We start from the raw sequence: 20882 nt of genomic DNA on the forward strand, positions 1-20882 counted from the left end.
TTCAGGGTGTACGCTTCTAAGGGAAAGTGGCAGGATTTCTGGGAGGTCAGAAAAGTTGTGGAGCACACATGCCTGCTTGAGCAATTAGAACCACAACACCGCAGCCTCAGTGCCGGTTTCATAGCTAACTACATGTACCCTTTGATCCCAATCCTAGTTATGAACCGAAATCAATTATTTGTGCTGTTGAGGAGGAGTTTAAATATAAAATTAGCTACCACAAAGCTTACAAAGCGAAGCAGAAAGCACTGGAGATGAGGTGGGAGACGTATGAAGCTTTGTATCATAATATGCCGGCACCGCTGCAGACCATATTTCTTAGAAATCCTGGAAGCTACTATGACTTGAAAACGTATCCATGTGCCCAGAAGCCTGGAAAGCAGGTACTGCAACGGTCGTTCTTGGCCTTGGGGGCTTGCATTGAGGCGTTTCTACACTGCCGGCATGTCATTTGCATAGATGGGACATTTTTGACAGGAATGTATAAAGGTATAATCCTGACAGCTATTGCAGCTGATGGTAACAGGCAATTGTTGCATTTGGCGATTGTCTTCGTGGAGAAAGAATTAAGGGATAGTTGGAATTGGTTTCTGCAGAGGGTGAAGCAGATGATTGTGAAAGGTGTAGAGAACGTGTGTTTGATTCATGACCGGCACAAAGGTATCTTACAAGCAATCGATGACATACAGAATTGTAGTACTGAGCGTCGTAGGCCAGTACTATGGCCGGACCTAAAGAGTAGGTGGTGCATGAGGCATATGAGGGCAAACTTTCATAGCCAATTCAAGAACAAAACCCTTATGAAGCTGTTCAAGCGGTTATGCAGCCAGAATCAGAAAAGAAAATTCAACTTGCTGTGGAAAAAGTTGGATGAGCTGACAAAGAAGCAAACAACGGAGCTTTCGAAGAGACCTGTAAATACAGAGGAGGACGACAAGGTCTCACTTGAAGACGTGGGCTTGGACGGTCCGAATGTCAGGCGCAAAAGGAGAAGGGCAATTAAGACATTCTTGGAGTGGATTGAGCATGAGCCCAAGGAGAAATGAGCTTTACTATTTGATGAAGGAGGCGCTAGGTACAGTATAATGACTATGAACCTAGCCGAGGTGTACAATTGGGTGCTGCGTGGTGTTAGATCGCTGCAACTTGTTGGAATCGTCGAGTTCTTCTTGTATCGCACTTGCGAGTACTTTAGAGACCGGTACGCTGTGTCACAGAAGGATATGGCTGATAATCGGAAGGTTTACGGATACAAGATTACCGAGTACATGGAGGCGGCTTTTAAAAAGGCCCATTTACACCGTGTCACTCCAATTGGCAGTATGGAATGTCGGTACGAGGTGATGTGTAGAGACAAAGCCCGCATGGGGGGCCGGCGTGAGAAGCATGTGCAGGAGTGTGTTCTCCGTACCGATGCTTGTATTTGCTTATGTCATAAGCCAAAGCTGGTACACCTGCCGTGCACATATGTCATTGCTGCATGTTTTGAAGCTGGGGGACTATAGCCTCGTATGTATGTCTCAAATTACTTCATGAAGGAAACCATTTGGATGACTTGGAGGCACGAGATTTATGGGTTCTGTATCCTGGGAGACTTCATAACTGATCTTGGACGCAATGCAAGTTACATTCCAGACCCAGATCCAGAAATATTTCAAGGGGTGGGGCTGGTCGAGACGTGCGCCTCTGCTCAAAGTGCCATGAGACGGGTCATACGTACAAGGATTACACGGCATTGACTTATGGTGGCGGCACAGATGGAGCGGGCCCATCACAAGCTGCCCCAAATCCGGCAACGCAGCCAACGGGTCGTCGTGTGAACAACGATAGCCTTGTGTGATGGATGACGATTGTCATGTGTGTCATTTGCTGTCGAATCATGTCCTATGTTAAATTATGTAATGTTAAGAACTACTACGTGATGAACTGATTTCGTCTTGGCCTACAAATATTTGTTTAATGTGTGGCGCAATCTTATGTTCAACTTTGTTGATGTAATTGAAATTTGAAGTTATATGTTATGTAATTTGTTGTGCATCATTTATTAGGTTATTACGTTCCGCACATTTAGTATTTCATTTAATATTTATTGTTTTATTTAATATTATTATATTTAATATTATTACTTATGTTCTGAAATTTTATCTAATAAATCCTATTATGAAGGTATGGCGCATGAGGAAGGAGCCACCCTGAGTTGCTGGATGCTCTCGTCGACAAGCGTCACCGGTCGTACATGTCTGCGGTCCGTGGGATAAGTTTGGGGACGCTTCGGGTACGTGTGCCCATGTCGACAATGCCGATACATCGTCGCTGGGTTCCTAGGTACGGGTTATATTTGTCACAAATTTTCATTGTTTCGATAACCGTTTGTTCTAACTTGATATTTCATTTTCGCGCTGCAGGCTACGCGCTTCGGGTCTTCTCCCGATTGCGTGACTTGTGGAGGGAGATATGGTAGACCCTGCACGTCAACCTAGGGATAGGGCTCCACGCTTTCAGTTCGACATGTCCCTCCTCGCGGCACTTCTCGACCGTTGGCGTCCGGAGACGCACACGTTTCACCTCCCGGTCGATGAGATGACCCCTACTCTTCAGGACGTGGCGATGCTTCTGGGGTTGCCATGTGCTGGACGAGCTGTAGGTGCAGAGGACGTGGCACTCTCGTGGCGCGACGACCTTTTGGCTCGGTTCGCTGCGGTTCAGTGCAACGATCGAGCGTTGCCGTACCGGCCCTTCTCTTCGAACCACGGAGCGACAAAGAGGTGGCTCCTACAGTTCAGTGTGAGTACCTAAATGTTGAATCCTTCTGTACTTATGTTCATACGTATTTGCATTGACGACTTGTGCCATTTTGCAGGCGGACTACATGAGGGCTGACGCAGACGAAGCTACGGTTGCCAGGCACTTGGAGGCCTACTTACTGTGGCTGTTCGGCTGGGTCATGTTCTGCAGCTCTCAGGGTGACTCGTGCCCCAAACAGCTCATTCCTTTGGCGAGATCGATAGCTGATGCTTCACTTCACGAGGTCCCACAGTTCAGCTGGGCTTCTGCCGTTTGGCTGCGACTTATAGGGGCTTTGTACGGGCGTGACGAAGGTCTCAGCAGAGGAGCCCATCTTTGTTGGGTGTCCTCTACTGTTACAGCTGTGGTCATACGAGCGCTTCCCCGTCGGTAGGCCAGAGATGGACTTCGAGCCGTGTGCTCAGCTGTCCCCAGACCACAATGACGTCGACAGACCGACGATGGGTTCGTTGTGGTGTCTCAGGAGGGTATGTTATATCGTTTGTTTTACTTATTGTCACATGTCTTCAGAACTCTACGATTTAGCGGTTAATTTTTTTTTGTTATGCAGCCTTTTTGGGTCGGTGTGCAGACGAGGAAGTCATACCCTGACTTCGTGGGACAGTTCGACGCTCTTGTGGACGCGGACGTGAGGTGGACTCCATACACTGCAGCCGACATTTACGCCCGGGCACCGAGCGGTCTTTCTTCCTTATGCATGCGAGACCATGAGTACTGAATGACGAGGAAGCCGATCCTTTACGACATCCACGTTGAGGAGTACCACGTCAACCGGGTCATGAGATAGTTCGGTGTCTACCAGCGGACCCCGGTCCCGATTGTGCACTCAGTGGAGCCCTATGTCCACAGGTATGTAATATATAGTTCTGTTAACAATTCTTCTTATTTTTACAAGGTACCATGTAACGTTGATTCGCTCAATCTTTGTATTGTAGGTGGACATGTCAGGGGCAGCCACCAGGGTCGCTGTGGGCCGACAAGGTCCGTCCTTACGTCGACTCCTGGGCCGCGGCCCTCGACGACGTCATTTTCAAGGATCGGCCGCACATCGACGAGGCGTTCGCGGACTACCTACGGTGGTACCTGCCGAGGACGCGCACACGTGTCGTGCACGTTCCACCAGAGGCTCCGATCGAGGCCGCAGCGGTGACCGAGATGTACCCCGTAGTTCGAGACTAGAACTTCGTCATAGCGGTACGTTTCTCTAATTGATTTTGTATTCTACAAAACTGATTGCATATGATGTTATTACTTTCTCGGTGCAGTACGATGTCATACAAGCGATTGAGTCCGAGGCTTCGTCGAGCATGGGCCACTACCATGACATGGCGCCCACGCAGCACCAGAGCATGCTGCAGAAGATCGTCGACATGTGCGGGCGGTTTCGGCGAGCCGTGACTTGTCGTGAGGACGACACCTTACTCCCACCTCACACTTCGGGGCCGGTGCCTAGGGCCGGTCCATCATCACGACGGTCTGCACCCGCGGCACAGTCAGGTGCACCGCCATGGCCACCCGTCACGATGGCGACACCGTCGGCTTCTGCAGCTCCGCCCACGTATGTGCCTCGGCCAGCACATTTGTACTCGGTAGGTAAACCATACTCTATCCTCGTGTCCTTACAATACCGCAGCATGTAAAACTTTATTCATCAACTTGTACTCCTTATTCATGCAGTGCGCGGCTCGTCGTCGTTTCCGCCAATAGATCCGTACGGCGCCAGATCTTCCTCCCATCGTCGTCCAATACACGATTTAGGTACGTCTAAGACGAGTTGTTAATTTGCGATAACAAGTACATACTTAATTGAACATTGATGGATGGAGGCTTGTGAATCAGAGTACTGGCAGGTTGGAGGGACAGACGACGATGTGGAGGTTCAAGACATGGATGACCTCGCACAGACGGAGTGGGTGAATACGTTCTTCTCTGCTGCACCGACGCAGGAGGTTGTCGGCCCTTCACAGCTAGGGGGCACTCCACTCGCGACGCAGGACTACACTCAGGGGGAGTAGACGCCTGTTCCTGAGCAGGGTCGTCGGTCCACTCGCGAGACTATCCCGCCGGAGCCACTGACGTACTCGCAGCACCACACTAGGGCGGCCCAGGAGAGGGGGCAAGCGCGGACGCATCTAGTGTACAGGTTGTAGCTTGTGATTTACTTTATTATGTCAGACTATGTTATGTACGTCGGTGCAGACTATGATATGCATGCTATGTAGATGCCATGTGACATGTTTGTATTACGAAAACCCTATAATCGGTGCGTTGGGCGATGGGATGTGTCGGTGACGTGCCATTATCACGACTAGGCAAGTGCAATGCTTTCGGCGATGCGGGCTGTCGGTGACGTGCCATTAGCACGAGTAGGACAGTGCAGTATTTTGCGCGATGGGATGTGTCGGTGCACTGGCACTAGGACTAGTATGCTGTGTGCACTAGCACTATGGTGGTTACCCGTTAAGCCGAGGCAGCGGTGTCATGACCGCCTATATATATCCCAGTGGCGGATGCTTTGATATTCGCTTCTGTAGGACCGCCTCGTTTGAGTAGTAATGTCTGGGGGGTCGTCAAGTAGAAAGGGTTTCGGTGCTGGGAGAGGAAAGGGGGTACGAAAGGGACCATCGATTGTGTGGGAGGGTTCTGTTGGTCCCGAAATTTATCCAGAACCAGTGTATGAGTTTCCAGTACAGAGCAAAAGTGACTTCAATACCACAAAACCTCTGAGAGGATACAATAACCGCAAAGAGGATTGGCCAAAATGTATGCATGGTGAGGACTGTGTAGTACAGATGATGACCGAGGGAGAGGATGGAGGCCGTCGTTTCTTCAAATGTCCGCGGGCATGGGTACGTCTAAATAATCTTCATTTGTTACATGTATCGCACTTCGTTCCTATTCTTTACCCCAGGTACATGTTTCAGTCTTCTGTAGATTCGGACGGGTGCGGGTTCATTAGATGGGTCGATCCAGCTCCTATTCATCCACATCAGGAATATATTGAGTACCTGCAGAATCTTATCTTCGATCTAGAAATGAATATCAGTGACAATGGCACAGAAGATGATGACAACAACAATGTTACCGTTGCACAGGCGACAATCTGCAGTGATCCATACTACAACTGTCCTTGTCACAAGAAGGAGGGGGATTCGCCACCGCCACTGCCAGAAAAAATAGGAGGTTACTATGGCGAAGGCGCCAAACAATATGCTAGGTGGCCGCACTATTAGATGTAACTTTTATTATATTCGTAGAGGTGCTGTGGTGTGTTTATACCGCTTGAAGTATCGTAGAGGTAGACATGCGGCATAGCACAGAGCTCATGGTAGATTTATGTACGTGTCTCTATTGTTTTTATATGAGTAATATTGTTTGAATGTCGGGGAATCTTTTAGTGTACGACTTATTCATTCAATGTTTCAACCCAACCATTTCCGACTGATGGGACACGTCCAGGCCAAAGGTCACAACTTTCAACTGTGCAGTGCATTCATCACGAATAGACCGGTGCAATGATATGTATAGGACAGTGCACTGCCAGTACACCTATTAAGTCCGTGAAAGGCTACGACACATGAGATAGGACATTGCGGCCCCATTAGGACGAGTAGCACGCTGCAGGTATAGTGTGCACTGCAGTGTGGAACTCGCACGGCCACCAGTGTCATGATAACTCGCTGCATTATTTTCTGGACGTCCATGGACATAGCCCATGGACCTTGCAAGGAGCTCCATAAATAAGCCCACCAGGCAGACCATGAAACCATAGAACTACACACCAGAATCACTACACAGCTCAACAAAATGTCGTCCTCAGGATCCACCTATATTCCATGGAGTAAGCTGATAGCAACTATACCCCAAGGAGTCTAGGTGCCTATGTGCTTTTGCGGTTCGTTGTGCAAGCTCATGAAGTCCACAGTTTTGGGGGACGACTTCGGGATGAAGTTCTTCATGTGTGACAACTATGAGTATGATCCACCCAAGCGTCACGGCAAGGAACGAGCTAAGGTACTAAAATATACTACCAGAGCATCGCAATTCTCGACCAGTTACTGAGTACTAATATGATTTGGGGAAATACTCCACCGCCTCTATGTGATTTCATGCAGTGGTTAGACACCGAGCAATCTCAGGAGGCAAAGGATCATGTTGAGCGCAAAGCAAGGTGGGCTGCAGAAAGGTGGCAACGAATGCTGCATGAGGAACAGATGGAGGAGAAGCGCAAAAAAGACCAGGAGGATATCCGGAAGAGGATTGCAGAAGTGGAATGTCAGGAGGCGGAGGAACTTGAAGCTGACAGGGAGAAGAAGCGAGAGAGGGTCCGCCGTGCAAAGAAAGCAGGGCTCAAAGCTATTAGGAAGGGGAAATATCCCCGGTGCACTCAGTAAAGCACGACCATGTAATCCTAGCAATTTAAATTCCCTAAGGCACGTTAGGTTTAGATGAAAACACGGTTACCGTATTGCACGTGCCACTGCAGTTCGTTCTTTAAGTTCCATATTCAGAGCAAAGGTCTCATGCGTTATTTGCCGTAGTAGTACAGACGCAATGACCCGTTGCTTTGTAATTGTTATCTTAATGAAATCTAGGAATTTATGGCTCGTGCCTAATTTGCCGTACTAATTGCAGTACATTCATAGTTCAAATTACGCCTACACAGTTTATAATACAAAAGAAATATGGTATGTTAAGGTAGTGGAGGCTCACGTGGTACCTGCACCTATTCCTTTCTGTAACTGTGACTATGGTAAGCCAGTGGAGGTTCACGTGGTTCGGTCGGCCTCATTGAATTGTGCATTGGATTCGACTATGAAGTGAAGTGATATAACATGACGTTGAAAGGACACTAATTGCTGGCCCTGTCTGTCCTGCGCTGTTTCAAACGACACGGAAATAGTCTTATCATCTCGTGACTATTTAGTGGAGACAGTCCTGCATTCTAAGACTATGGTCATGCTTTGTCTGGCGTGCGAGTGCAGCAGTGAGTGGTCATGTCTGTGCTTAAAGTGCGAGGGCAGCAGTGTGGAGCGCACTGATATTTTTCACCCTGTCGTGAACGGTCCAAAGAATCTAAATGATAGACTCTGGCGTGCTTGAACAGAATAATGTGGACGCGAAACTGTTGACGTGAAATGTCACTCACCATCTTAAATTATTGAATCCGCCGTGCTTCAACACAATAATATTCAGGAGGACGTGACTCTGTCGCTGTTTCAAAGGACGATGCAGGCACTCCGGCGTCTATAAAAGCCGATGATGTGGTCGTCGAGAGTTCAGGCAATTTAACTTGCACATATTTTCGGTTAGCCCGAACAAACCGTTATGGGCTCATCATCTAGGGCAGCTTTGCGTCGGGAAATGGAGGCGTCGTTAGGAGGCACTCCTAAGGATCCAAATAGATGTATTACAGATTGTAAGGTGTGGCCGAAAGGTGTAGAGCCACCCTATTGCTATTGCCAGATGCGTTGTGTTCCCAACATATCTCGTGACTACGAGACTTTTGGCCAGAGGTATTGGTCTTGTAAGAATATCGAGAAAGTCCAAAAAGCACAGGTATAGATATTTTTTCTTGAACATGTTTGTCAAGTATTTGTTTCTATTTTTTCTAATTAATTTGTTTCATTTCTTGTTTATGAAAGAGCGATGTCGATAACACGCATACTCATTATTGTCATTTCCATGAGTGAATTGACACGTGGATCACTCGTCGTGATCAGCAATATATGGCATGGTTGAAGAAGGTGGATGATGATGTACGCAAGTGCGAGCGCGAAAAAGCAGAACAAGCGGGACGTGGAAACGATGCTGGCCGTGAATGAGGGATGTTGTACTGGTCCGTTTAATTCGGATCAAGCCTGCTATCCGAATAAGTTATGTTCCTTTCCGATCAATATGTTGCGTGTTTGTTTCGGAAGTCTCTTCTGATTTTCTTTGTATTGCTTTTTATTGCGTCCTTTATATATGTACTCCTTATGTTCTGGAGGTTGTTTTTCGTTTGTAATAAAACCGTATATCATCCGGCAATAAGAAATTATCATACTAGTACTCTGAAAAATACAATAAATTCGGTCAACTACCTGCACAATCGGTCACCAGTTTCTAGACAATTTTTAGTTACACCGACGGACCATCCGTCCCATAGAATTTGACAATCCGCCTGTTAAGATGTTCGGACATCGAAATCGTAATTGGAGCTTACTAAAATATCTCATGAAAATATATTTTCACATTCTCCTAGAGTTAAATCTAATTTTTAGTAGTTTTCAAAAAGTATTTTCATAAGCTGGCAAAAAAATAATTAGAGCTGGCAAAAAATGCGTTTGGAAACTTTTATAAGTTCGATTTAGCTTTAAAAAATGGCGGGACGACCTTTCACCGTTTGAAACGGCGATAAGTTACTGTACACTACAGTGCAGCTACAGCACGACTACAGCACGGCTATAGCCGGCTGTAGCTCGGCGGTAGCGCCTTTCGCCAGTTCATCCGGCGGAAGGTAGCCTTTCGCCCACGGCCCATCTAACTTACCGCCGGTTCATCCGGCGGTAACAATGTTCCGCCGGATAAACTGGCGGCAGGATGATATTTTTGCAAAAAAATAAATTTCGACATATATTTTTGACAAATCGAAAAAAAATAATATAAAAAATAAAAAAAATTCTCTCGAAGCTATATGAGAACCCCCGCTATAGCTGTGAGTGGTTTTAATTGTGTCATTATTTTTGCTAAGTTGGATAAGCTAAGTTATTAGTATAGATCAAGATTTCCCCCAAACACCTCACGGAGGTACCTCGACTCAAGACAGTGGCCCTGTTCGCTGTGCTGGTGCTGGAGGCTGCTGCTGGAGTGGTGTGAGAGAAAAACACTGTTGGCTGGCTGGTGGCTGGTGGCTGCTGCTGAAGTGGTGTGAGAGAAAAACACTGCTGGCTGGCTGGAGGCTGCTGGAGCAGAACAGGGTCAGTTTGGACCGCAAAAGCTATTTATTGCACACGCTACTGGGATCCATCGCGTCGCAGAAGGGGGTCGCCGGCGCCGGAACCGAAGGAGGAGAAAGGGAGGTGGGTGGAGCTCTGCGGGTGAGCTAGAGGAGTGGGAGGGGGTGGCCGATGAGAGGTGGTTGGTGTGGGGAGCGGCCCCGGCGAGGTTGCCGGTGGCCATGGTGGTGGACGGCGGCGGCGGACCTTATTGTCCTGAAATTGCTGGGGGTGGCTCTATGACCACCGAATGTAGAGGATGGATCGGCGGCGGCGGCGGCCCGACGGTCATGGCGGTTCGGTCGGTGGCGGAGGTGAGAAGACGTGAGAGCGTAGCCGGCTGAGCAGGGCTAGAACCCTGGTGGGCAATGACCGCCGCCAGGCACAAAATGGGTGTGTTGGGAGGGCGGGACGGTGCGGCGATAAATGGTGGGTGGGTGCCGCAGTGGGGAGAGGTCTGTTTGGTTACTCCAGTAGCACGAGTAGCACAAAATTTGACCAATAATTAGATGTACTAAATAAATGCAGTTTGCAAAACTAACTCCACAACCCCTACGCTACTTCGCGAGACGAATCTAATGAGGCGTTTGACCGCACGATTAGAGGTTGGTTATTGTAGCATCACTGTAACCAATCATCGGTTAATTACCGTTATTAGATTCGTCGCGAAAAATTACACTCATCCGTAAAAAAAATTTGCAAATAAACTTCATTTAATACTTTATGCTGGTAAAATTTCTTTTTTATGCTAGTTGTGCTAGTGTCATCCAAACGGGGCCAGAGCCGCCGGCCGGGTCACAGGACGAGGAGGCGGTGCGTGGTGGAGAAGACTATTGTAGGGGACGGCTACAACCGTGCGGATTTAGCGATAAATAGACACCCCGTTGAGATGCAAAGCACGCAGCGACGGCGTTTTTTTTTTTTTTTGAGAAACCGGTTGACCCCCCCGCCCGTGATCTTATCGCTAGACTGACTGGAATATCCACGCTGGTCACGCTCGCTTTCGCATCCATCCCCATCTCCAACGGCCACCCATGGCCACCGCCACCCTCGCCGCTCCTCCTTTCCTCCTCATCCTCGCCGCCGGAAACCGGTTGACCCCCCCGCCCGTGATCTTATCGCTAGACTGACTGGAATATCCACGCTGGTCACGCTCGCTTTCGCATCCATCCCCATCTCCAACGGCCACCCATGGCCACCGCCACCCTCGCCGCTCCTCCTTTCCTCCTGTCCTCGCCGCCGGCGCGGGCGGCGAGGATGAGGAGGAGGGCGGCGAAGCCCTTCCTCCGCGCCGCGTGCGCCTACGCGCTGCAGGAGGGCCAGTCCCGCCGCTTCCACCGCCTGCCGTGCGGCCTCGACCTCGAGGTCATCGCGCAGCCCCGGCCGGCGCCGGGGGAGCGCCGCCCGCCGCTGGTGTTCGTGCACGGGAGCTTCCACGCGGCCTGGTGCTGGGCCGAGCACTGGCTGCCCTTCTTCTCGCGGGCCGGGTTCCCCTGCTACGCCCTCAGCCTCCGCGCGCAGGCAAGTCGCGCGCTGTGTCTGTCGAAATGCTTCAGTAGGTGGCGTCACTGTCGCTGAACGCTGATGACGATTCAGTACAATGCAATAATGGCTACAAATTCCAGCGTGTGGATGGGCCATTATGTGTTGCATTTTATCTTAGCTAGATATATGATTCAGTACACTCCAACTGACCAGATGGTTGTTGCTTGCCCCATTGCTAGTATCTGTTTGTAGAGCATTCACCATTAACAGCTTCGGTAACTTAGTTCTGGACCTTTGCAGGGCGAAAGTAGTGTTCCACAGGAGGCAGTGGCTGGCACACTCGAGGTAATTTGTCTAAGCAGCAGTGGAGAATTCAATCTAGTGCCTATGTGTTTGTTTATTAAACATTGTAAATCTATCATTTGAAGTAACACACTGGGAGATATAAAACATATATTATTAACAAAGCGCCATCATACGAGAAATTAATATGTTTAAGCCGAAATTTCACTATAATACTTTACTTTGTGCCGTAGAGCTGCCCATTTCATTGTCTCACTAGAGTTAAGACAACATATGATTGACTTGCAGTAGACACATACTTGCGATATTGCTGATTTCATCCAGAAAGAGATCCCCTCTCCACCTGTACTAATTGGACATTCATTTGGAGGCTTGATTGTGCAGCAATACATATCATGCTTGCAAGGTATGCTCCTTAAAAGATTTCCCAGATTCAACATGTTTCTGTTCCATCTTAACTGATTTTGCATCATTCAGAGGATCAAAAGTTTCAGCTACATATACATGCTAATGCTACATCCAAATCTTTTGTCTAATGGTTTTCTTGCGTACTTACATTTGGAGCAAAAACAGCAAGCTAATTGGAGCCACTTTAGCATATCTAGCAAATTTTATCTTGACATTATAAATCAGTTAAATAGATAGTTGATTTCCTAGAGGATCTCAAGTCTCTGTTTGCTTATTTTCACTTTTTTTTTATTATGTGCCTCAGTTGTTTTGCCTACATGGTCATTTGTTGTAAGTTGAACAGGAATCATAGTTATTGACAGGTACTCCTAAATATTGATTTTTTATCCGCTACATAGACTCTAGATACCAATTAGGTATGAAAACTTATTACTCAGAGGTTATGCAATTTTATAAAAAAACCGTAACACATCTACAATTCTACACTAATTTTGCATCTGTCAATTCTCCCTAGATAACAGAGAGAAGTTAAACAGGATAAAATCAGATACTTCCCTGAGCATTTCTAGAAATCCTTTTTAGTCCTCTTTCCAAGGTTTTTAAGGCGTCGCCTAGTCCTCGCCTAGGCGTCGCCTAGTCGTCCAGGCGGAAAAAAAAAACGTGGCGTCCGGGGCGCCAGGAAGCTCCCTCGTATGGCGTCTGGAGTCGTCGCCTAGGCGGGCAAGTCGTCGATTTTCGTCAAGGTGGGTGCTGCGCAGCGAGATGCGTGGCTGAAAACGGGCGCGTGGGAGGGCTGCGTGTGCGTGGGAATTGGCGGTGGCTGCGCGCGGGAGGAATCCGCGCGCCAAGACTTCCCGCCGCGCGTGCAGGTCGTCTCCAGGGACCGATTCAGAACGAGAGAGGAAACAGAGAGGGAAAGAGAGAGGGCGCATGTCGTCAGGGGCCGATTCAGATCGAGAGAGGAAACAGAGAGAGAAATAGAGAGAGGGCGCAGGACGTCCAGGGCCCGATTCAGATCGAGAGAGGAAACAGAGATGGAAAGAGAGGGCGTAGGCCGCCGGCACCTGGAATCCTCGGCGGCGGCGCTCTGCTCATCCAGCTGCGTCCGTCCCTTGCTCCAATCTAGCGGCTCCTGCCCTATTCACGCTGGCCTTCCTCTGCTCGTAGCCTTCCCATCTGCTGGCCTGCTCGTAGCACACTGGTACCTCTTCCTCTCCCGTCCTCTGCTCTGCTCTCTTAGGCATGCTTGGACTTTGGATATGCTCTGCTCTTGCTCTTCTGTGCTGCCTGAGGTAGGATGCGAACACACTGTTGTGTGACAATAGCTTCTCTGCTCTGCTCTATTATATATCATATCATGGCAGCTTTGTGTAAATTTGTGTTTGATTAGTTAGTATTAGGTTTGTTTTTTTGCTGCTACATTGTCAATTAGGATATGTGTATGGCGTCACCTTGCCGCGCGCCTAGTCGCCTAGGCGTCCTGAAGGAGGTGGGTCGTCGCAACTCGCCTTACCGCCTTAAAAACCATGCCTCTTTCACGATATCTTGATATCATTTCTTGTCTTGATATCTCTTCAAGTGCTAGGCTAGGTAACTACAAAACATAATACGTATTGATTAATTGCCCTGTTTCAAATTGTTTGTTGATTTAGTTAGATAGAAGTGTAGAATTGACATATCACTTAGATTCAGAATGTTTGCAACCAAAGTGTGTAATGATGATCCCTTAGTCTTATTTCAAAGTATGTCTGATGTAACTTTCTTGATTCTAGGTTCAGAATCTCATCCAAAGCTTGCTGGTGCTGTCCTTGTATGTTCTGTGCCTCCCTCAGGAAATAGGTAGTTCTCAAGTCATCTATTGACTATTGCATATTTACGATCGTTATTTTACTTATCATTCTGCAACTCCTTTGTATCATTTATCAGCAGTGGGTTGGTATGGCATTACCTTTTGACTAAACCAGTTGCTGCGGTCAAGGTAAATGGATCTGCATTATTAAACTTTTCTTTTGGGGTCATCACTATTCAATTGGATCTGTTGGAATCTGTTGAGCTAACCTAGTTTTGCAATTTTTTGTCTAGTATCAATAAAATGTTCAAACATATATCTGTGTTTTAGATCTAAATACACCGTCAATCTCCATTACAAATGAGATATGCTCATTTGTTTACAATTGTAGAAGAAAATCATATTCCTTAGATTTCTCCATTTATTTTTAAATTATTATTTAATTTTTCTGAATTATCCAGCTATATTTGGTGATGTTTTTTCCTTATTGCCTCACTATTTTGTGTGTCCTTGTTAATCATTGTTGTGTTCATAGACAACTGATAGCTACTGACATCATCAAGATCATCATAAAATGAATTGCGTACAATAATGCACATGTACCATACTAGAAATTACCACATTTCTCTTCCTATGTATCTTCAGAGGTTTCTATTAATTTTTTTTTATATCAACCTAGTTATGTAATTGGTGACCATCAAAATTTCTATAATTTTCCTATCAGGTGACTCTCAGCTTGGCTGCAAAAGCATATGCAAATTCATTGTCCCTCTGTAAGGAAACATTTTTCTCACCACAAATGGATGATGAACTTATGTTAAGGTAATGAGATGTATGACAGTTCCTTTTGCATTCAAATATTATCTTTTGAATGTTATAGTGTTCAGCATCATGAACTTGACACCTACGGTGCCTTAGCGGCAATGGTACCTTCTGTTTCTGAATCTATGAGATAGTGATTTATTCCACAATGCCTCCGCTATAGATGCTTCTTTGACCCACTATCTCATAGGGATGAGCCAACTTTGTAACCTGTAGCTGTTTTTGTTGATATCTCATGCTATTTCAGAGTGGCGGTCATAGTAATAATGGTAATTGTAGTAGTAGTGATAGTTGCAATAGTAGTAGGGGCTGTTTGGTTCTACGGACGTTTTTTAGCCCCTATTACATCAAAAGGAATCTTACCATTTAGGAGTATTAAATAAAATCTATTTATAAAACTTTTTGACAGATGGGTGCTAATCTGAGAGACAAATCTAATGAGCCTAATTAATCTATGATTTGCTACAGTGGTGCTACAATAATCATCTGCTAATTATGGATTAATATACCTCATTAGATTTGTCTCGCAATTAGTTTTGTAATTAGACCTTATTTATATACTTCTAAATACTAAGATTCTTTTTCATGTGACATGGTCTAAAGTTTAGTCTCTGGAACCAAACAATCCTGTAGTAGTCCTTGTAATTATATTTTTATACATATTCTCATAATTTATTCTCTTCATTCTGGTTGGAATTAGCTTGTGCTTAACCTTCTATCATTCTCTTTCATCTAAGCTTCCCCAAATCAAAGCTTTTCATATGAGGTCGTCATTTTGAGGAATTGGACATGGACAAGTCATGACACATTTATAGACTGCATTGTTACTGTTTGTTTTTCAGTCACAACATAACCTCTGCCTCAATATCTTGAAGGTACCAAGCACTAATGAAGGAGAGCTCAAAATTACCACTGTTTGACTTAAGGAAGCTAAATGCAGCACTGCCTGTACCTTCTGTACCAAATAATACAACAGAAGTTCTTGTCGTGGGTGCAATCAATGATTTTACTGTTGTGAGTGAACCTCCCTCCACCTCTCAAGCGCATAGTATGATGCAATATCTTGCTTCCGAAATCTTGATTTCTATTGCATTTTGACAGATCTTTTTTTAATCCTATTTTATGCACATAACTGCTGCTTAAGTTCAGTGTTACACTGACAAATGCCTAGGACTTTGCAATATCAACAACCATACATATTATTGTGGTCTGTGATATTGATCATTTACATTTTTCCACAGTTATGCTTGCTATAGAAAAATAACAGTAGTACTGTTTGAACGAGCGCTGTTTAAAGAGTTGTGGTACAGAGAATCCACGTTGCAAATTCGATAAGACAGAACTTTAAAGTACTATAGCAACAACTTTTACCATGTAATTAACCCTTCTACTGACTTGCTCCAACTTAAAATGCACAAGATCATACACCTATTCCTCATACAGTTATCAGTGACTTGATTACATGTGAAGGAACTTGGTTCCTTCTTTCATTAACTGCTTTGTTTCCTTAAATTAGGATTCTGAAGGGCTCTCAGAAACATCAAGATTTTATGGAGTGCAACCAGTATGTGTGGAAGGTGTAGCTCACGATATGATGTTAGATTGTTCATGGGAGAAAGGAGCTGAAATAATCTTGACGTGGTTAGAAAAACTGAAACCATGATTTCAGTCCAACAGCCAGGTTCTACATTTTGTAGCGATTCTTAGTCTTTTTTTGGTCGGACATATGTTGGTAGGTAGTTTCTAGTTAGTGCTCGGAAATCGCTTGTTCAATTGGAATAAAGTAAACTTTATCATTTCATTGTTATCTAGTTCTTCTAAATCCTGATGCCTAAGCGTTCTCCAAGATCGACTTTGCCCGTGACGAACCCAGCTCAAAATCCTAGGGCGTATGATGCTGTCACTCTTGCGTGAGCCAAATTCTGTTATGCTCTGAATAATATGCAAATCTAAACCACGAAGTCAGGCTCCCACCATGTTGTAACAGTTTGGAACTAAACTTTACAAACATTTTTATGCCACGCTATGTTTATAGTAACGGGTTTGCTTGAAGGCAAACGCCCACGCTTTGTCTAGCTTGCAGCGTGATCGTCCGCATGCCGCTCAAACGCACCACCACCACCCCCTCACCATGATGCGCTCTGGCCTATTGATAGAATTTATCGATAGATCCGCCAGACTGCCAACGGGCGCCTGACTGCCTGAGGACTACCCGAGTCTACGACTGGCCTAGAGCTAGGCCAGAGTTGCAATTATGCACTGGCCTAAACAGATCACTTCTCAGCTTTGAGCAGAAGACACAGCAACATTCAGGATTCAGCCCTGGTGCTTTACGCGCAGCCTGTTACAGATGCGTAGACTTCTCAGCTTTGAGCAGAAGATCCAGCAACATTCAGAATTCAGCCCTGGTGCTTTACGCGCAGCCTGTTACAGATGCGTAGACGTGTTACCTGTAAGGCTGTAACAGGATATAAGCAAAAGAACCAGCCCGGCATTCAAATTAGTTCTCTGTGATTACGATGGAACACGAAGCACCAGTATCATTTCAACACGCAGAGCAGAGGCAAATGGCATCAAAAATCGCTGCTGATGTATAAAACCAGAACGAAAATTTGACATCATATCACTTGTCAAAGTCATAATTAATGGCAACCAAGTACAAATCTTAGCACCCCACTTTTAGATAATCCTAAAGCATAAACCAAAAATACTGGAGCATGTTCTCGGCCAAACAGCCTATAGTTCAAATAGAGAACCCCAGGATTCTGGATGAGAAGAACTACAATTACGCTTCAGTCTGCTCCCTCAAGCGACGGATTGTGCTCCTGACAGTGACGGCACTAGCAGTGCTGCAAAACACATTAACAGAATTATAGGTATACTTTATCAATGCATGGTTTTGGATGTCAACAAGCAAGAGAGCAAAGAATTACTTCATGGTATAAGCACCACCAGCCTTGACCTTCCCACAGTCCTTGCACCCCCAAATTCCAACTGCTTTCCTCTTCACAGCAAACTGGAAAGACAATACAGGTGGTATTAGGGAAAAATATCATTCTATTCACATCCATGTCTTAAAAAAAAAAAAACAGCCCAACCTTCATTCAAATATGACAAAACAAACAAAGGAATATATTTTCAGAAGACCTACTGCATGCTTTCAAGTACGCAGAATCAGTCTATAGTTCATAACAGTCAAACAGTGGTGAAGAGTACATAAAGACAGCATGCAGTAAACACAGATCAAAAACAGCAAACTCAAATGCATGATCAGATCAACTAATACAAGACCTACCTTCCCACAGAACTCACAGAAGTACTTGGAGTGCTGAGATACCTCCATCTTCTTGATTTGCTTACGCAAACTAGCACCATACCGAGTTCCTACAACATTGTAATTTGCAAGATTAACTTCATATCCAAGATAAACTAATTGAGAAATAAGCCATATTTTTTAACCAGGTACCATATTTGCCAACAATTCCGGCCTTCTTGGTGCGCTTCGTCTGCATAGGCATTATAAGAACAAATCACTAAGATGCTTACTAAAATTGTTCAATGCAATGTAACTGGTAAATATATAACGGCCAAGTACTAATGCAGCTTCAAGACTAGCATATAGGAAGGGTATTACCAATACAACAGATAGCACACACTCAAATACGCAACAAGAACAAAACATTATTCCAGGTTCTACTGATTAAATCCTTAAATGCTAAAATATGATAAAATCAAGCTAGTGATTATTTTTAACATTCCGCTCAAGAGAAAAAATTGCCCTTGTCTCTAAAGTTCAAACTAGTTTCAGAAATAAGCAGAAAACACAAGCTGCTTTTTCAGGTCACATGGACTAACAGAATAGTAAAAGGATAATAACTCAAATGAACACATGGAATGCATCAGCTAAACATAGAACTGGATGCTACTTTCATGTTGCAGGTGCAGTACAGTGGCTCAAGCTTGACACGAGGACAACATAAATTAACAGTCATTTGATAGTCTAAAATAAGATCTAATTTTCATCTGAGCATTGAATGAGACATGTAGAATGCATTTAGAGTTTTAGACTAATGCATTTTTACAATCAGCTGCATCTTGCACGAGCACTCAGGATGAAAACTGCAGACTTCGAGATTATGCCACGCTAATCACAAACATTTCATATACTCCGAAGGACTCCAGGCCTATCTGGATGCACTAAGACCGGCAAGTTCCTATTGGAATCGAAAAACAAGACGATTGCTGGTCGCGAAAATCAAGCTAAACTCCTATACCGCAAACCAAACTATGGAGTCTCGCCGAGCGCATACCGAATTGGAGCTGAACTGCCAAGTTTAACACTAGGATCTCGCGCGACAACACATCACGACAAGCTCCCATAGCTACGCATCATCCGAGCGCAAACAAAATCCACAGGAGGTACAATTCTTTGGCGCAGGGAGAGTGTGAGCAAGAGGAAAAGCGGCGTACCATCTCGGCGACGGGAGAGGAAGCGAGGCGCGCGGCTGTAGCGGCGGCGCGGAGCGGTTGCGGGAGGGTGCGCGGAGGAAGCACGATAGGGAACTTATATAGCGGTGCTAGGGTTTCGCGGAAGTGTGGATCGGGCCCCTCTGCTGTTACTTGCTTGTTCATGGGCCGGGCCAAAAATGGAGTTAGGCTTTGGTCAATCAAATTTAATTGGGCTGCGTTTGGGCCATCCACTCCTGACTCTCTTCCGAGTTCCGATCCATTCATACCCAGTCGTGCTTATAGAAAGAACTCCCGTGCTATGCTAGGAACACTGAAGATTCTAACGAGGTCTTTGACTGTGTGATTTGAGAATGGTTACTATAGCATCACTGTAGTTAATCGTCGATTAATTACTGTTATTAGATTCGTCGCGAAAAATTACACCCATCCGTGAAAATGTTTTGCAAATAGATTTCATTTAGCCTGCCATGCAGGAGAGATTCTCTCCTAGTCTGAATAGCCTATAACAGGCAAACCAAACAAGGCTTCGAGCAAGGCAAAGAAAAAAAAGGTAGGAAAACAGTTGAAACGATGACAAAACAGCATATTACACAGGAATTTAGGGATTTCTATGCTGGTTGACGACCAGGGTAGCGTTTGGTTTGAGAGTAGAATGGAATGACTTCATCCACATTTTTTTTAAATGGAATGGTTCTTGTAGAGCTATTTAGTTGGAGGGACCGAACAATTCTGTTTCTTGTTTGGTTGAGGGATGGGATGATAGAATTTTCCAGTATGTCATTCTCCTTTTGTGGGTCCCATTATCAGGTCATCTTCCTCCCTGAGTTTTTACTCGAGGATCTGCCATCTCATTGTGCATCTTTGCTGGCGAAGGCGGCCTCGGTCCGCCGCGCCACCGTGCCACTATCACCCAAGCCCTTTGTCTCAGCCTGCCACGCTGCCGTCACTCTTCACGCAGGTCCGCCATGTTGCTGTCGCCCTCGGACCTGGTTCCACTACGCCGCCACCATCGTTCGGACCCACCGCCCTAGCCCCCTGTGCCGCCGTCTCTCCTACCCATCGCCCCAGTCCACCACGTCGTCATCTCTCTCAGCCATCACCCCAAGTCCACCATGCCGCTGTCGCCGAGACCCACTGCCCCTAGCCTCGGTGGCCAGCCCTCTGCCCGCTCGCTGCGTGTGCGTGATGCACGCAAGACGCCGTGAGTTGGGACAAGCTCGTTCAGCCTTTTTTTTGGGACGAGCTCGTTCCGAATCTTTTGGAATATTCTCTTGTTTCGGATGGCTCCATCCCACAAGTTTAGCAACCAAACACTACACAATTTAGGATGGAGCCACTCCATCCCATCCGACTCCTAAACAAAACACAACCTAGTTAAGATCTTGTGGTTGTCTACCTCCTATATGTGGCTCCCTCTACGACTGTAGCCCCTGCCATCCCTCTATAGGAGGCAGCACGGCGGCGCGCCCCTGCTCGATGGAGGAGGGAGAGAGAGAGAGAGAGAGAGAGAGAGAGAGAGAGAGAGGCCTGATGAGGCGCACCAGCGGAGGGGAGGCCAAAGGAGGCGCATCAGTGGAGGGCGGACCGCTCGAGCTCGGTGCGGCGGAGCTTGTGGTGGAGGAGGGAGGATGCATTGTGGGCCCAAGGAGGGAGGGGCGCCGGCGAGGGAGTGGGAGGGAGGCGCGGAGGCCGAAGGAGGCGCACCAGCGGAGAGAGGCGCGGAGGAGGTGCAGTGGCGAGGAGGCGCCGAGGCAGAGGAGGCTCTGTGGAGAGAGAGAGAGAGAGAATGGGGAAGGAGGGAGGGCACGAGGGGGGGTAAAAAG

At 46.3% G+C, this 20882-nt stretch overlaps 2 protein-coding genes across 5 annotated transcripts; one reads left to right on the plus strand and one right to left on the minus strand.

Annotated features, from left to right (window-relative positions):
• Positions 1-10724: 10724 nt before the first annotated feature.
• Positions 10725-16417, plus strand: LOC120682533. Of its 3 annotated transcripts, XM_039964491.1 has the most exons (9): positions 10725-11303; positions 11568-11612; positions 11862-11976; positions 13751-13817; positions 13905-13956; positions 14492-14589; positions 15465-15496; positions 15539-15603; positions 16106-16417. In XM_039964491.1, the coding sequence occupies exons 1-9, from the start codon at positions 10974-10976 to the stop codon at positions 16250-16252; spliced, it is 951 nt and encodes a 316-aa protein (XP_039820425.1). In that variant the 5' UTR covers positions 10725-10973; the 3' UTR covers positions 16253-16417. The 3 variants fall into 3 exon arrangements, with proteins under 3 accessions (XP_039820425.1, XP_039820422.1, XP_039820423.1); XM_039964488.1 differs by having other exon boundaries at positions 10735-11303; positions 15465-15603; XM_039964489.1 differs by having other exon boundaries at positions 10738-11303; positions 13908-13956; positions 15465-15603.
• A 740-nt stretch (positions 16418-17157) lies between these two features.
• On the minus strand, positions 17158-19189 carry LOC120682792 (60S ribosomal protein L37a-1). 2 transcript variants are annotated; one of them, XM_039964805.1, is made up of 5 exons: positions 19060-19189; positions 18056-18095; positions 17885-17973; positions 17523-17605; positions 17158-17438 (listed from the first exon to the last, which is right to left on the minus strand). In XM_039964805.1, exons 1-5 carry the CDS (start codon positions 19060-19062, stop codon positions 17375-17377), a joined length of 279 nt encoding a protein of 92 aa, XP_039820739.1. In that variant the 5' UTR covers positions 19063-19189; the 3' UTR covers positions 17158-17374. The 2 variants fall into 2 exon arrangements, with proteins under 2 accessions (XP_039820739.1, XP_039820738.1); XM_039964804.1 differs by lacking the exon at positions 19060-19189 and having other exon boundaries at positions 18056-18122.
• Positions 19190-20882: the final 1693 nt, after the last annotated feature.

The sequence above is a fragment of the Panicum virgatum genome, chromosome 7N, assembly GCF_016808335.1.
Source record: "Panicum virgatum strain AP13 chromosome 7N, P.virgatum_v5, whole genome shotgun sequence".
Lineage (NCBI taxonomy): Eukaryota > Viridiplantae > Streptophyta > Magnoliopsida > Poales > Poaceae > Panicum > Panicum virgatum.

Excerpts from the sequence above, each read along its gene's own strand:
- LOC120682533 (XM_039964488.1), top strand. The coding sequence starts at position 10,974 with ATGGCCACCGCCACCCTCGCCGCTCCTCCTTTCCTCCTGTCCTCGCCG. Across the intron at positions 11,613-11,861 it reads CAGTGGCTGGCACACTCGAG|ACACATACTTGCGATATTGC; the intron begins GTAATTTGTCTA and ends GACTTGCAGTAG. Across the intron at positions 13,818-13,904 it reads GTGCCTCCCTCAGGAAATAG|CAGTGGGTTGGTATGGCATT; the intron begins GTAGTTCTCAAG and ends ATCATTTATCAG.
- LOC120682792 (XM_039964804.1), bottom strand. The coding sequence starts at position 18,107 with ATGCCTATGCAGACGAAGCGCACCAAGAAGGCCGGAATTGTTGGCAAA. Across the intron at positions 17,606-17,884 it reads TCTGTGAGTTCTGTGGGAAG|TTTGCTGTGAAGAGGAAAGC; the intron begins GTAGGTCTTGTA and ends TTGTCTTTCCAG. Across the intron at positions 17,439-17,522 it reads GGTGGTGCTTATACCATGAA|CACTGCTAGTGCCGTCACTG; the intron begins GTAATTCTTTGC and ends TGTGTTTTGCAG.